General features: G+C 41.9%; 1 protein-coding gene across 1 annotated transcript in view; it reads left to right on the forward strand.

Annotated features, from left to right (window-relative positions):
* The window catches only part of LOC132826138 (cilia- and flagella-associated protein 46), a 214,053-nt gene that overhangs the window by 159,816 nt on the left and 40,131 nt on the right, over positions 1 to 14,106 (forward strand). Inside the window, exon 44 of the mRNA XM_060841785.1 lies at positions 12,636 to 12,829. Coding sequence (XP_060697768.1) covers positions 12,636 to 12,829 — 194 coding nt within the window. The remainder of the gene's footprint in view (positions 1 to 12,635; positions 12,830 to 14,106) is intronic.

Below are 14,106 nucleotides of genomic sequence, written 5' to 3' on the forward strand. Positions count from 1 at the left end.
CTTGTAAGCCCAAGCCGATCCAAATCCACTGTCTAAACATGTCTATACCCTTGATGCTTTTGTAGACCTCAATCAGGTCCCCCACTAACCTTTTTTTTTTACTAATGAAAACAATCCTAACCTATTCTGTATAATCAGCACCTGCCATACCAGGCAACATCCTCGTAAGCCTTCTCTGCACTCTCTTCAAAGCGTTCACATCATTTTGGTAAAGTGGCGACCAGAACTGTACACAGTATTCTCAATTCAGCTGAACCAATGTCTTGTACAATTTTAACTTGGCCTGCCAGCTCTTCTACTCAATACCCCATCCAATGAAGGCAAGCATACCAAATGCCTTCTTGACCACTCTATCCACCTGAGCAGCAATCCTCAGGGTACAATGGACCTAAACTCCCAGATCTCTCTGCTCATCAACATTTCCCAAGGCTCTTCTGCTTACAGTATAGTTCACTCTAGAATTGCTGGACTTCCCGAAATGCACCACCTCACATTTGCCTGGATTGAACTCCATCTGTCGCTTCTCCATCCAACTCTCCAGTCTATCTATATCCGCCTGAATTCTTTGATAGTCCCCTATGCTTTCTACTACTTCATGTCATCTGCAAATGTGCTGATTAGACCAACAGTACCCTCTTCCAGATCATTTATGTATATCACAAACAACAGTGGCCCCTAGCAGTGATCCCTGTGGAACACCACTGGTCACCTTTCTCCATTTCGAGAAACTCCCTTCAACTACTACAGTCTCCTGTTGCTCAACCAGTTCTTTATCCACCCAGCTAGAACACCCTATACACCATGTGACTTCACTTTCTCCATTAGTTTACCATGGGGAACCTTATCAAACGTTTTATAAAGTCCATGATATATGACAACTACAGCTCTTACTTCATCTATCAACTTGGTCACTTCCTTGAGTAACTCTATTAAGCTGGTAATGCACAATCTCCCTCGAACAAAACCATGTTGCCTATCACTGATAAGTGCACTCTTTACCAAATATAAATAGATCCTATCCCTCAGTGCCTTCTCCAGCAACTTTCCCACCACTGACATTAGGCTCACTGGTCTGTAGTTACCCGGAATATCCTTACTACCCTTCTTGTACAGGGGGGACAGCGCGAGCAACCCTCCAGTCCTTTGGCACCCCACCAGTGATAATGGATGCCATAAAGATATCTGAGAGGGTTCCTTTTAGCCCAGTTGATTCTTCATTTAAGATTGGTCCTAATCTCCCGATATTCCTTCAAAGCCTGTTCTGTTCTTCGTTGCCTGGACCTTACGTGCGCTTCCCTTTTCCTCTTGGCTAGTCATGCAATTTCTCCTGTCATCCACGGTTCACGAACCTTGCCTTTAAAGGTAACTTCATCTTGAATCACAATGGTGTCGACTATGATTGGCTCCAGATCTAAACAAACCTGGAGCACAATGACAGCCAAAGCGCACACAGAAGCCAGTCCATCTGCTTCGTCTGCTGCCTGATTACCCTTAACCACCAAATCACCACCTTCCTTGTGTGACTGACACTGTATAATCATCAATGATGCTTCATCAATGCGGCTGTCAACTTGACAAGCTGCTGACAATGTAGTATGGGATTCTCATTGCTCCTCCGAAAGCCCCTTATCACGACAACGTCACTCTGTAAATGCTGCAGGTTGACAACCTCACAGTACCACCACTCCCCTAAGACTTTACGCTAAATCCCATCAAAAAATCACTGTACAATGCAGCTCAGACTAAGGTTGCTCAGCCAAAGGCAGTAAACCTTAAGCAGCTGTCCTCCATTTTCCCCAAGTTTCCCAAATATAACCATCTATGTCGCCTATCCAATATACATTGGCCCACCTGGCTTCCTGCAACTGAGAAGTCGCTCTACGTATACTAAACCCCTCATGTGTACATCCCAATTTTAATTCTAACTGCAATAAAGCATCCCTACCTAGCAAATTAAGTGGTGTCCCCTTAGAGACTAATAAAAGCAAAACGACCAGTTAACTATCCATTGGTAACCTTACTGAAACTGTAAGCCTACTCAACTGCGGTCTACCCGAGAACACTACAGTCCTAATAAATTTACCCAGCATAGGAAGGTGGGAGGCATACTGAGGTTGGAAGCAAACATATGTAGCTCCAGTATCTATATCACAGGCATCAACCGTCCTTCTACACTAACTTGTAAAACAAGATCCTGTTCAGCCTCCTGTATATAATCACAGGGTGCTGTCTCTTCCTACTCGGATTCCCTGGGCACCCTCAGCACACCCTATACGGATTCACAGGCCCATTGGGCCCGTTCAGGGATTTTGTGACAGGACAGCTGGATATCCCTTACTCATAGGTCCACTCTGGGGCCAGGAGGGCCAGGTCCGATATGGGCAATTTCTTCTAAAATGGTCTGGTAGATAACACCCCCAACACACTATTCCTGATCTTCTCTGAATCTGACTTCTCTCCATACCCCTTGGCCCTGCCATCTCCTCGTCCCTGTCCTTGGAGACCCCAGTTCCATCTAGGCAGTTAATTAAGTTTGTTTTGCCCTTGGTATGGTCATGGAAAAGCCCCTCCAAAAATGTTTATTACCGGCATGGGGTTTTCAGGCCTTTGCCAGGTGGCGTTAGGGGGTGCTCCCTGGACAGGCATATTATTCATCACAGTAGCGCCAATCAGCCCAGTTGACACTGGCAAAATTGTCTTGCTATTCCCTCGTTCTTTCTTTTTAAGTTCCTGAGCTGCAGCAGTGTCAACTTTCATTGCACCACCTCCTACTGGTCAGCCAGCTCCTTTATGTCTTTCCAGTATATTTCGACTGCAAGGACTATGTGTTCTCTGAACTCCTGATGTCAGATCCACTAACTCCTCCAACTTCACTTTAATTTGAGAAGGCTTTGTCTCAGCAACAGCAGTCCGAAACGTCGTGGTCAACAGCTGACTACCTTCCACAGCCTGTTCTGTTTCAAGCCTCCACCTTTTCAACTGACTGTCCAAATAGGCTGCTGGGGTCTCAGTGTCTCCAAATGGATCCCCTCTCAAAGCTATGGGATCAATTTTACGTGGGCAACAGTCTAAGGACCTGCCATAGCCTTTGTTTTATTCAATCAAACCCAGCACCATCAATCATCGGATTATCCACCACATTCTTCAGATGGGGTCAGTCCATTACCGCTCTTAATGTCGAGAGTCCCACCATTGTATTAGCGGTGCCTTCAAATCCTCCACAGCCAACAACTGTCTTGTGGTTTCATCTTCAAAGGCTCTAATCCTACTCCATCATGTAAGCTGGGCAACACATTTCTCAGCCTTTCCAGATCCTGGGTTCCCCAAGGAATGTATAACATCTGTCTCCCCTCTTTTATAAACAAACGTAGCACCTTCCCCTGTGGGAGCTTCTTTCCCTTATTGAAATTGCTACATTGTGATTCCTCACCAGATTCCAATTCTAACCTAACTTGTATTTCAGCATCCTCCCCGGTGTTACTGCCTCGTTACCTGTCCTGCCTCTTGTTTCTTTTTTTAAACACATTCTGTTCTGGATCAGTTGCATCCAAATCTAATTCCCCCATTTTCTCTATTGTCCCCTTATTACAAGACAATGTGTTACATTCTCCTCACCCAAATGGGGGAGAGTTGCCCCAAGCCTTCCAACCCAGGAAATACAGATGTGGACCCCTGCTGGGCCTCCTTACTGGAAGCTTCTTTATTCTGCACTAAACACATGGAGATGTTCTCATCCCAGCTTTTGTGCAGAGAAACTGCTCATCCTGCTCTCTGGCACCCCCCGATCGCAATTGGTGCCTGGAAAGTCATTCCCAAACCTTCCCTAAATTCCATTCAGCCGTAAAACTTTCCTACTCCTGTTCCCTCTTGTTTGATTTACTCTTAGGTCAGTAATTCTTAATTAACCCTTTCATATCAGTGCACATATTTCTATCATGGGTATCCTCTTTTGGCCATTTAATTAATAAATATGTAGTTCTTTTTTCATATTTTCCAGAAATTTTTGCTACTGGAAATTTCTTGCTCAGTATCTCAATTTCAGTCTCTTATCAATCTATCAGTTCCTAAACGTCCTCAATTGCAGGTAGTTAATACAAACAACTCATTCTCATTTATTCAGCCTAAAACAATGTAGGAGTGCTTCTGCAAATTGCTAACAGTTTCTTGAAACATCTCTCTCAAAAAGAACTCTTAAATTCTGACAGTGCAAAATAAAATCAAAATACCCCCGAATCTCGAGCTCCAAGGAAACAAAACACAAACATTCAACCACCAACAAACAATTATGCATACAAACCAGATCGCAATGATTAAACTATAGACTCTCTCTCTGTCTCTCTCTCTCTCTCTAGAGCTGCTCTTTCTCTCACACAGACAAAGCCTTTCTACAAACCAGAGCTTCTGTCTCTCTCTCAGAGCCTTGCCTAAACAGATCCTTTGTTGATTTCCAAAAGTACAGTCTGATTATCATACAGGCCTCTAAAACATTCAACAGTCTAGTGACACTTTAACACAATGACTGTTCTCTACTATTTTACTTTTAACCATCCACTACCAATCTGCTGGATTTCTAAACAGGTCTATTAGTGTTTTTAGTAAAACAATTTCCCCTTATTTATTCTGCCCTATCTGTTCAGGCCCTCGTTTCCCGCGAGGTGGTATCTATAGGGTCTTTTATTCACCACATGGAATTTTTACTACCACCACATGGACTTTTACTAACCACCACATGGAATTTTGTTATCACCATGTAGAATTTTTACTAACCATCGTGTGGAATTTTTACTAACCATCATATGGAATTTTTACAAATCTCTTTATTCTATATTACTCACCCCTCTGCGCAGTTTTCCTGAACAATCCTCTGTGTCTCCCCAAACTTTAATCTACCATCCATCTTTTGGTTCTTTGAATCGGAGAGATCCACCAGCAGCTTTCTTTGCACTTCTGCATTCCCAGGACCTCCCTTACTTGATAGGTTATAGTCCAAAGTACTAGCAAAATGCTTATCTTTGTTGTGGGTGGCCAACCCTTCTCTGCTTCAGGGAAGTTCTTGGTTCAGCTGAAAAGTGCCTTGAAGCTGCATCTTCTTTTCAGAGGGAATGGTCTCTTTCTGATCCCATCCTCGTCGCCAAACTTGTTGTGGAAGAATCATTCAATGCTCTATAAAAAAATTACCAGGAGACGCAGAAAATCCTTCATGAAATTAAACCTTAATCTTGCAAAATCAAAGCTGTGAGAGCCAGCAAAATGTCTTCCTGACTCCCCACAATCTCTTTGTTCTCCTGCAATTTATACAGGTATTCTTCCCGTGCTTATCTAATTGTATTAACGTACCCAAACATACTGGCTTGCTTTGCCTTTTTAAACTAATCATCGTCTGGCACACTAGTTCCCTCCATCACATTTGACCTATCATATTACAACACCATCACCTTCAGTATTAGCTCATCTCCCAGTCATTTAACTAACCTGTCACAATGCCATACCATTATCTGTTCCTGGAACCCTGTAACACGATCCTGGGCATGCATTGCAACACTAAGTTAACTACATAACTGTCAGAATAACTTCTAGACTGTTTGGAGGGTCAGTAAAGTTTCCATGGGCCAAATGGCCCACTTCCACACTGCAGGGATTCTTTGACTCTTAACAAAAATGGACAAAGGAACTGACGACATTGAAGATGACACTAAGATATATGGAGAGACAGATAGTGTTGAGGAAGTGGGGAGGTTGCAGAGGGCTTGGACGGACTCGTAGAGTGGGCAATGCATTAATGTCAAGAGGGCTAGAATACAAGAACACAGAAGTACTACAGAGGCTGTATAAGGGTCTGGTTAGACTGCATTTGGAATATTGTGAGCAGTTATGGCCCCATATTAAAGGAAGGATTTACTGGCATTGAAGGAATTCCAGAGGAGGATTATAAGAACGATTCCAGGGATGAAGGGCTTGTGATACAAGAAGTGGTTGAGGACTCTGGAGTTTAGAAGGATGAGAAAGGATTCTCATCGAAACTTACAGAAGACTGAGAGGCCTGGATAGAGTGGGGTGGAGAAGGGGTTTCCATTAGTAGCAGAGACTAGGACCTGAGGGCATAGCCTCAGAATGAAGAGATAACCCATTAGAACTGAGATGAGGAGGAATTTCTTCAGCTGGAGGGTGATTAATCTGTAGAATTCATTACCATAGAAAGCTGTCGAGGCCAAATTGTAGAATGTATTTAAGACAAAGATAGATATGTTCCTGAATATTAAGGGGATCAAGGGTTACGGAGAGAAAGCAGGAGAATAGGGTGAGAAACACATTAGCCATGGTTGAAGAAGGAAGTATATGCCAGGTATAGACAGGATAGATCGAGTGAATCCCTGGAAGAGTATAAAGGCAGTAGGAGTATACTTAGGAGGGAAGTCATGAGGGCAAAAAGGGACATGAGATAGCTTTGGCAAGTAAGGTTCAGGAGAATCCAAAGGGACACTACAAATACATTAAGGACAAAAGGGTAATTAGGGAGACAATAGGGCTCCTCAATGATCAGCAAGGAGGCCCGATTTGTGGAACTGCAGGTGTTAGGGAGATACTAAACAAGTACTTTGCATCAGTGCTTACTGTGAAGAAGAAGATGGAAGATATAGAATGTGGGGAAGTAGATGGTGACATCTTGAAAAATGTCCATATTTGACAGAGACAGTGGTGCTGGATGTCTTAAAACACACAAAGGTGGATAAATCCCCAGGACCTGATCAGGTATACCCTAGAACTTTGTGGGAAGCTAGGGAAGTGATTGCTGGGACCCTTGCTGAGATATTTGTATTAGCGATAGTCACAGGTGAGGTGCCGGAAGACTGAGGTTGTCTAACATGGTACCACTGTTTAAGAAAGGTGCTAAGGAAAAGCCAGTGAACTCTAGACTGGTGAGCATGACATCAGTAGTGGGCAAGTTTTTGGAGGGAATCCTGAGGGGCAGTATTTACATGTATTTGGAAAGGTAAGAATTGATTAGGGATAGTCAGCATGGCTTTGTGCATGGAAAATCATATCTCACTCACTTGATTGAGTTTTTTGAAGAAGTAACACAGAGGATTGATGAGGGCAGTGTGGTGGACATGATCTATATGGACTTCAGTAAGACGTTCAACAAGGTTCCTCATAGTAGACTAGTTAGCAAGGTTAGGTCTCATGGAATACAGGGAGAACTAGCCATTTGAATATAAACTGGCTCAAAGGTAGAAGGCATAGGATGGTGGTGAATGATTGCTTTTCAGATTGGAGACCTGTGACCAGTGGTGTGCCACAAGGATCGGCGCTGGGTCCTCTGCTTTTTGTCATTAATATAAACTATTTGGCTTTAAACATTGGAGGTATAGTAAGTTTGCAGATGACACCAAAATTGGAGGTGCAGTGGACAGTGAAGAGGGTTACCTCTGAGTACAATGGGATCTTGATCAGATGGGCCAATATACTGAGGAGTGGCAGATGGAGGTTAATTTAGATAAATGTGCATTTTGGAAAAGCAAATCAGAGCAGGACTTATACACTTAATGGTAACATCCTGGGGAGTGTTGCTGAAAAAAGAGACCTTGGGGTTCAGGTTCATAGCTCCTTGAAAGTGGAGTCACAAGTAGATAGGATAATGAAGAAGGTGTTTGGTATGCTTTCCTTTATTGGTCAAAGAATTGAGTATAGGAATTAGGAGATCACGTTGCAGCTGTATAGTACATTGATTAGACCACTGTTGCAATATTGTGTGCAATTCTGGTCTCCTTGCTATCAGAAAGATGGTGTGAGCTTGAAAGGGTTCAGGAATTATTTACGAGGTTATTTCCAGGGTTAGAGGGTTTGATCTGTAGGGAGAGGCTGAATAAGCTGGGGCTGTTTTCCCTGGACTGTCGGAGGCTGAGGATGACCTTATAGAGGTTTATAAAATCATGAGGGGCAGGCAAGGTCTTTTCCGTGTGGTGGGAGAGTCCAGAACTAGAGGACATTGGTTTAGAGTGAGAGGGGCAAGATATGTAAGGGAGCTAAAGGGGTAACTTTTTCATGCATGGAATGAGCTGCTAGAGGGAATGGTGGAGGCTGGTACATTAACAACATTTATAAGGCATCAGGATGATTATGTGACTAGGAAGGATTTAGAGATATCTAGGCCAAATGCTGACAAATGGAACTAGATTAATTTAGGATATCTGGTCAACATGGATGAGTTGTACCAAAGGGTCTGTTTCCATGCTCTACATCCCTATGACGCTGAGTGGTGGACCCAGACCCGATGGGCCAAATAGCATGGTTTGCTCACAAACCTTATCATTTAAATGGTGATAGATTGGGAAAAATTGATGTACAAGGAGAAAGTGAGGTCTGCAGATACTGGATATCAGAGCTGAAAATGTGTTGCTGGAAAAGCGCAGCAGGTCAGGCAGCATCCAAGGAACAGGAGATTCGACGTTTCGGGCATGAGCCCTTCTTCAGGAATGAGGACAGTGTGTCTAGCAGGCTAAGATAAAAGGTAGGGAGGAGGGACTTGGGGGAGGGGCGATGGAAATGCGATAGGTGGAAGGAGGTCAATGTGAGGGTGATAGGCCGGAGTGGGGTGGGGCGGGGAGGTCAGGAAGAAGATTGCAGGTTAGGAAGGTGGTGCTGAGTTTGAGGGATTTGACTGAGACAAAGTGGGGGGAGGGGAAATGAGGAAACTGGAGAAATTTTAGTTCATCCCTTGTGGTTTGGAGGGTTCCTAGGCGGAAGATGAGGTGCTCTTCCTCCAACTGTCGTGTTGTTATGGTCTGGCGATGGAGGAGTCCAAGTACCTGCATGCCTTTGGTGAAGTGGGAGGGGGAGTTAAAGTGTTGAGCCACGGGGTGTTGGGTTGGTTGGTCCGGGTGTCCCAGAGGTGTTCTCTGAAACGTTCCGCAATTAGGCGGCCTGTCTCCCCAATATAGAGGAGGCCACATCGGGTGCAGCGGATCTGCACCTCCACACACATCATCTCTTGCATCCGTTCACCTGCACCTCCACACACATCATCTATTGCATCCGTTCACCTGCACCTCCACACACATCATCTACTGCATCCGCTGCATCCGATGTGGCCTCCTCTATATTGGGGAGACAGGCCGCCTACTTGCGGAACGTTTCAGAGAACACCTCTGGGACACCCGGACAACCAACCCAACCACCCTGTGGCTCAATATTTTAACTCCCCCTCCCACTCCACCAAGGACATGCAGGTACTTGGACTCCTCCATCGCCAGACCATAACAACACGACGGTTGGAGGAAGAGCTCCTCATCTTCCGCCTAGGAACCCTCCAACCACAAGGGATGAACTCAGATTTCTCCAGTTTCCTCATTTCCCCTCCGCCCACCTTGTCTCAGTCAAATCCCTCGAACTCAGCACCACCTAGCTAACCTGCAATCTTCTTCCTGACCTCTCCGCCCCCACCCCACTCTGGCCTATCACCCTCACCTTGACCTCCTTCCACCTATCGCATCTCCATCGCCCCTCCCCCAAGTCCCTCCTCCCTACCTTCTATCGTAGCCTGCCGGACACACTTTCCTCATTCCTGAAGAAGGGCTCATGCCCGAAACATCGAATCTCCTGTTCCTTGGATGCTGCCTGACCTGCTGCACATTTTCAGCAAAAATTGATGTACAAACAAACATGTCCCTGTACAGTAGTTACTGAAACCAAGCATGCAGATGCAGAAAGCCGTTAGGGAGGCAAATTACATATTGGCCTTAGTTGCAAAAAGTATTGAGCACAAGACTAAGAATGTCTTACTGCAGTTGTGCGTTGCCTCGGTGAGACCACATGTGGCATGTTTTGTGAAGTTTTGGTCTCCTTATGTAAGAAAGAATATGTTTGCTGCAGAAGTACTGTACGAGAAGAGAAAAATAAATCAATCTGGCCGATATACATTGGAATTGAGCGAAATGAGAGGAAATGTCATTGAAATGAGTGAAAGTTTGACAAAGGTAGACAGACTGAATGCAGGGATGATGTTTCTTGTCAGAAAGATATAGTGTGGATTTCAATGTATAATCAGACTGAAAAAATCAAATGGGCAAGAGTAGTCTTGAAGAAAGGTTCAAAGATTTTCAGAACAGTGCTTCTGGAGCTAACCAAAGAGCAGACTATTACTAGACCTGGTATTGTGCAATGAGATGGGATTAATTAATAACCTGATAGTGACATTGCCCCTAGATTGCTGCGATTATAATATGATTGAAATTTACATTCAGGCTGAGGGTGAGGAGTAAGTATCCAAGACTAGCATTTTTAACCACTTACTCTAATTAATTAGGCATAAAAATAGATATAGCTAAAATGAACTTTCACAGTTGATTAGAGAATAGGTCAATAGAAATGCAGTTGCAAACATCTATAGGAATATTTGAGAATACACAGCGTGGATACATGTAAGCAGGATTAGGCAATTCCGCTCCTCAAGCCTGCTGCACCATTTGATGCAATTATGGCTGATCTCATCTCGGCCTTAACTCCAGCTTCCTGCCTGCTCTCCATAACCCTTCAGTCCATTACCAATTAAAAATCTGTCTACCTCTTCCTTACCTCACAAAGAAGGACCGATAAACTATGGTATGTGGACACTTAAAGATTGTAGCAAACTTTAAGAAAACGCATTGAATTGCACAATTGGGTGGCAAGTCACAACATTGGACAGAATATAAAAAGAGGCAAAGGATGACTGAACAATAAGGAGGGAAAAATTAAAAGTATGAGAGCAAGCTGGCTAACCCATCCCAGAAATGGCTATAAATCAGGAAATAAGAGGGTAGGTGGAATTTGAGAAAATTATAATCACCAGGAAATGGGACTGAGCAAATTTGTTGGAGCTGCAGTCGGACATTCCTGGGGTCCTGATGGACTTTATCTCAAGGTCTTAAAAGAACTGGCTCATGGGCTATTTGATGTCTTGATTCAATTTTTGCAAAATTTCCTAAATTTGGGAAGGTGATCTATTAATTGGAAGGTAGTGACTGTAACTCTTTCATTCAAAAATTGAGAGAGACATAATGCAACAAACTATAGGTCAGTTAGTTTAACGTATGTTTTACAAAAACGATTAGAAGCTGTTGTTAAAGAAGGAGGGCACCTGAAAAATTTTGAGATGATTAGGCAGAACCACATGGTTTTGTCAAAGGGAACTTACATTTAACCAATTTATTGGAGTTCTTTGAAGTAGCTTATTGTAAATAGAAACCAATGGATGGACTGCACTTGGGTTTCCAGAAGACATTTGGCACATTAATAAATTGATGCATCAAAAATTATTGCAGAAAATAAAATCCATAATGTAAAGGGTAACACAGTGGCATTGATAGGACATTGGCTACCTAATAGGAGTGGACATAGATACCATTTTTTTGGTTGGCACGATGTAATGAGTGATATTCCACCAGCATTGGTGCTGGGGCCTCAACATTTAACCTAATATGTAAATAATTTGGATGAAGGAATTGAAGGTACGGCTGGTAAATTTGGTTATAACACAGATAATTGGCAGTTGAGTTATTGAGAGGACATAAGGAGATGACAAAGGGATTGTGTACAAAGATCTGGCAAATGGAATATGATATGCAAAAATATGAAATTGTCTATTTTGGCAAGAAAAATGAAAAAGAAGGATATTATTTTAAATAGCGAAAGATTGCAGAGCTGAGAGCAAAAACATGAGGCTGAGAGCAGAAGGATCTGAGTCTTAGTACATAAATGGAAAAAGGCTTGTGTAGAAGTACAGTAAGAATTTTTTTAAAAAGCCAATAGAATGTTATTATTTATTGTGAGGGATATTGAATACAAAGGGAGAGCAAATATGTGTCAGTTATTCAAGGAACTGATGAGACCACATCTGGGGTACTGTGTACAGTGTTGGTCTCCTAATTTAAGGCAGGATATAAATGTATTGCAAACTGTTCAGAGAAGATTTGACAGACTAATGGAATAGTGGATTGCGTAATGAGGAAAGATTGGATCGGATAGGTTTGTATCCCCTGAGTTTGTAAGTGTAAAAAGTGACTTGATTGAAACATATAAAATCTTGAACGGGTTTGATGAAAGGATGCTTCATCTTATGGAACAACCTAGACTAGGGTGTCGCCATTTTAAAAAAAAGAGATTGTTCATTTAAAACAAAAATGAGAAGATGTTTCTCTCAGAGAGTTGAGAGTCTTTGGAACTCTTCCTCAAAAGGAAGTGGATGCAGTGTTTGAATATTATTAACAAAGATAGTTAGATTCTTGTTAATCTAGTGAATGTGCAAGATTCTTGGGAAAGGCAGGAATGTGGAGCTGAGGTTCAGTCACAGTCTCATCAAATGCGGGAGGAAGTTCGAGGGTCCAAGTGGCCTATTCTTGCTCTAATGTGTTTGTATTTTTTTTTATTCTTTACAAGGTTTTATTGCAAAAATCTAGACGGGATTTGAAATTAAAATAAAATGAAAGGGCTAGATTATCATATTTAGTTTTTCTTTAAAATTTATTGGATAAATAATTACCTTGGTATAATGCTGATTGAGTTTTTGTTTTGTCACCAATAGTTTAGCATAACTTTGCTTATCTTGTCTTTGAATATTGTTAAGTTTAACTGAACTAATGTTTATTTCATTGATTCAGATCCAAGTCCAACACAAGCTAAAATTGTTCGTACTTCTGTAAATCATGAATTATTTTCAAACATATTGGCCAGAATCGCCAGTTATAAGCAGAAGCTTGCACAGTACTTTGTAAAACTCGAATACCAGCGTAATTACAAGATGCAAAGGCAGGACGGATTTCAACATTTTGAAAAAAACATGAATCTAGATGTTGTGAGTTAATTTGGTTTGCCAGTTATTATATTTTATACACTTTGTCACTAAGACAGATGTTAATATTTCTATAGAAGCAACTGTTTATTTGCTTTATGTATTATGTTTTTTCTGTTGCAAATCTACCATATTATGTTATGATACTGCATAACACAGATATCATGATTTTATTTAATAAATATTTGTATGCAAATCTTTCTTAACACTAACATTGCACTTTGACATTTTGCGAGCAACTTGCAGTGTCATTTTAGAACAATAAATAACCTATACTTATGTCCCAGGTCTAATATGTTATTGCAAATTGGAAAACAAATCTTCATTTTAGGCAAAAGAATCATATCTGTCTCACCAGAAACCATCTTCAGGTCCTTTTGGATGACTATGGTTTGCAGACCTCAGCAAACCATTATAGGATACATGCTCTGAGACTTCTAATATAGTGACCCTTAATGTTACAAAACAACTATTTAGTCCCCTCAGACCAGGTTATTCTCTCTACTATTTCTTAAAGAAACATATATTTCAGTATAGCCCTTCTCAAATGATGTTTTGCTATTTTCAGAAGATTATTTTTCATGGGTGAAAGGGGTACTCTTTGTCATTCACAATTTAGTTGAACATCTTTTTTGTACAGATCAAGTACTGCATTTTTCCAGGATTAATTATCTTCTAATAAATTTGGCAATGGTGAAGAGGAGCTTTTTCATGTAGTTACAGACAATCTGGTCATGTTCCAAGTGGTATCCCTTTCTGTTAAGATATTTGAGGGAGGGAATTATTTTACCCTGCACTTGTAGGAACTTGAATCCATATGGCCTGCTGACTGTGTTTTCATGCAAACTGAATGAATCTTGAAGTAATTAGCACAACTGTCCAAAAATAGAATGGAGACCATTCAGCTATAGCATCTCTGCTTGTCCCCCAGCTTTGCTTAGAACCTTCAAATTAGTCTTATTCAAGTACATGTCCATTGCCTGGTTCTACTGCAATTTCAATTGCTTCTCAAGTTCACTCTGATTTATTTGCTAATTATTTTAAAACTATAATTTCTGGTTGCTAGAGGAAATAGCTTAACCCAACTTGCTCTATTAAGTGACTCCACATAGTTTTGAATTATATCACTTCTTGATTTCCTCAGCTACAAGGAGAACCACCTCAGCCTCTCCCACCTATCCAAATAACAGAAATTCCATCTTCCTAATATTGTCCCAGTAAGCCTTTCCACATGCTCGTCAAGACGTTAACGTCATAAGTATGTAAGTTAGCTCGCTGCG

The sequence above is a fragment of the Hemiscyllium ocellatum genome, chromosome 22, assembly GCF_020745735.1.
Source record: "Hemiscyllium ocellatum isolate sHemOce1 chromosome 22, sHemOce1.pat.X.cur, whole genome shotgun sequence".
Taxonomy (NCBI): Eukaryota; Metazoa; Chordata; class Chondrichthyes; order Orectolobiformes; family Hemiscylliidae; genus Hemiscyllium; species Hemiscyllium ocellatum.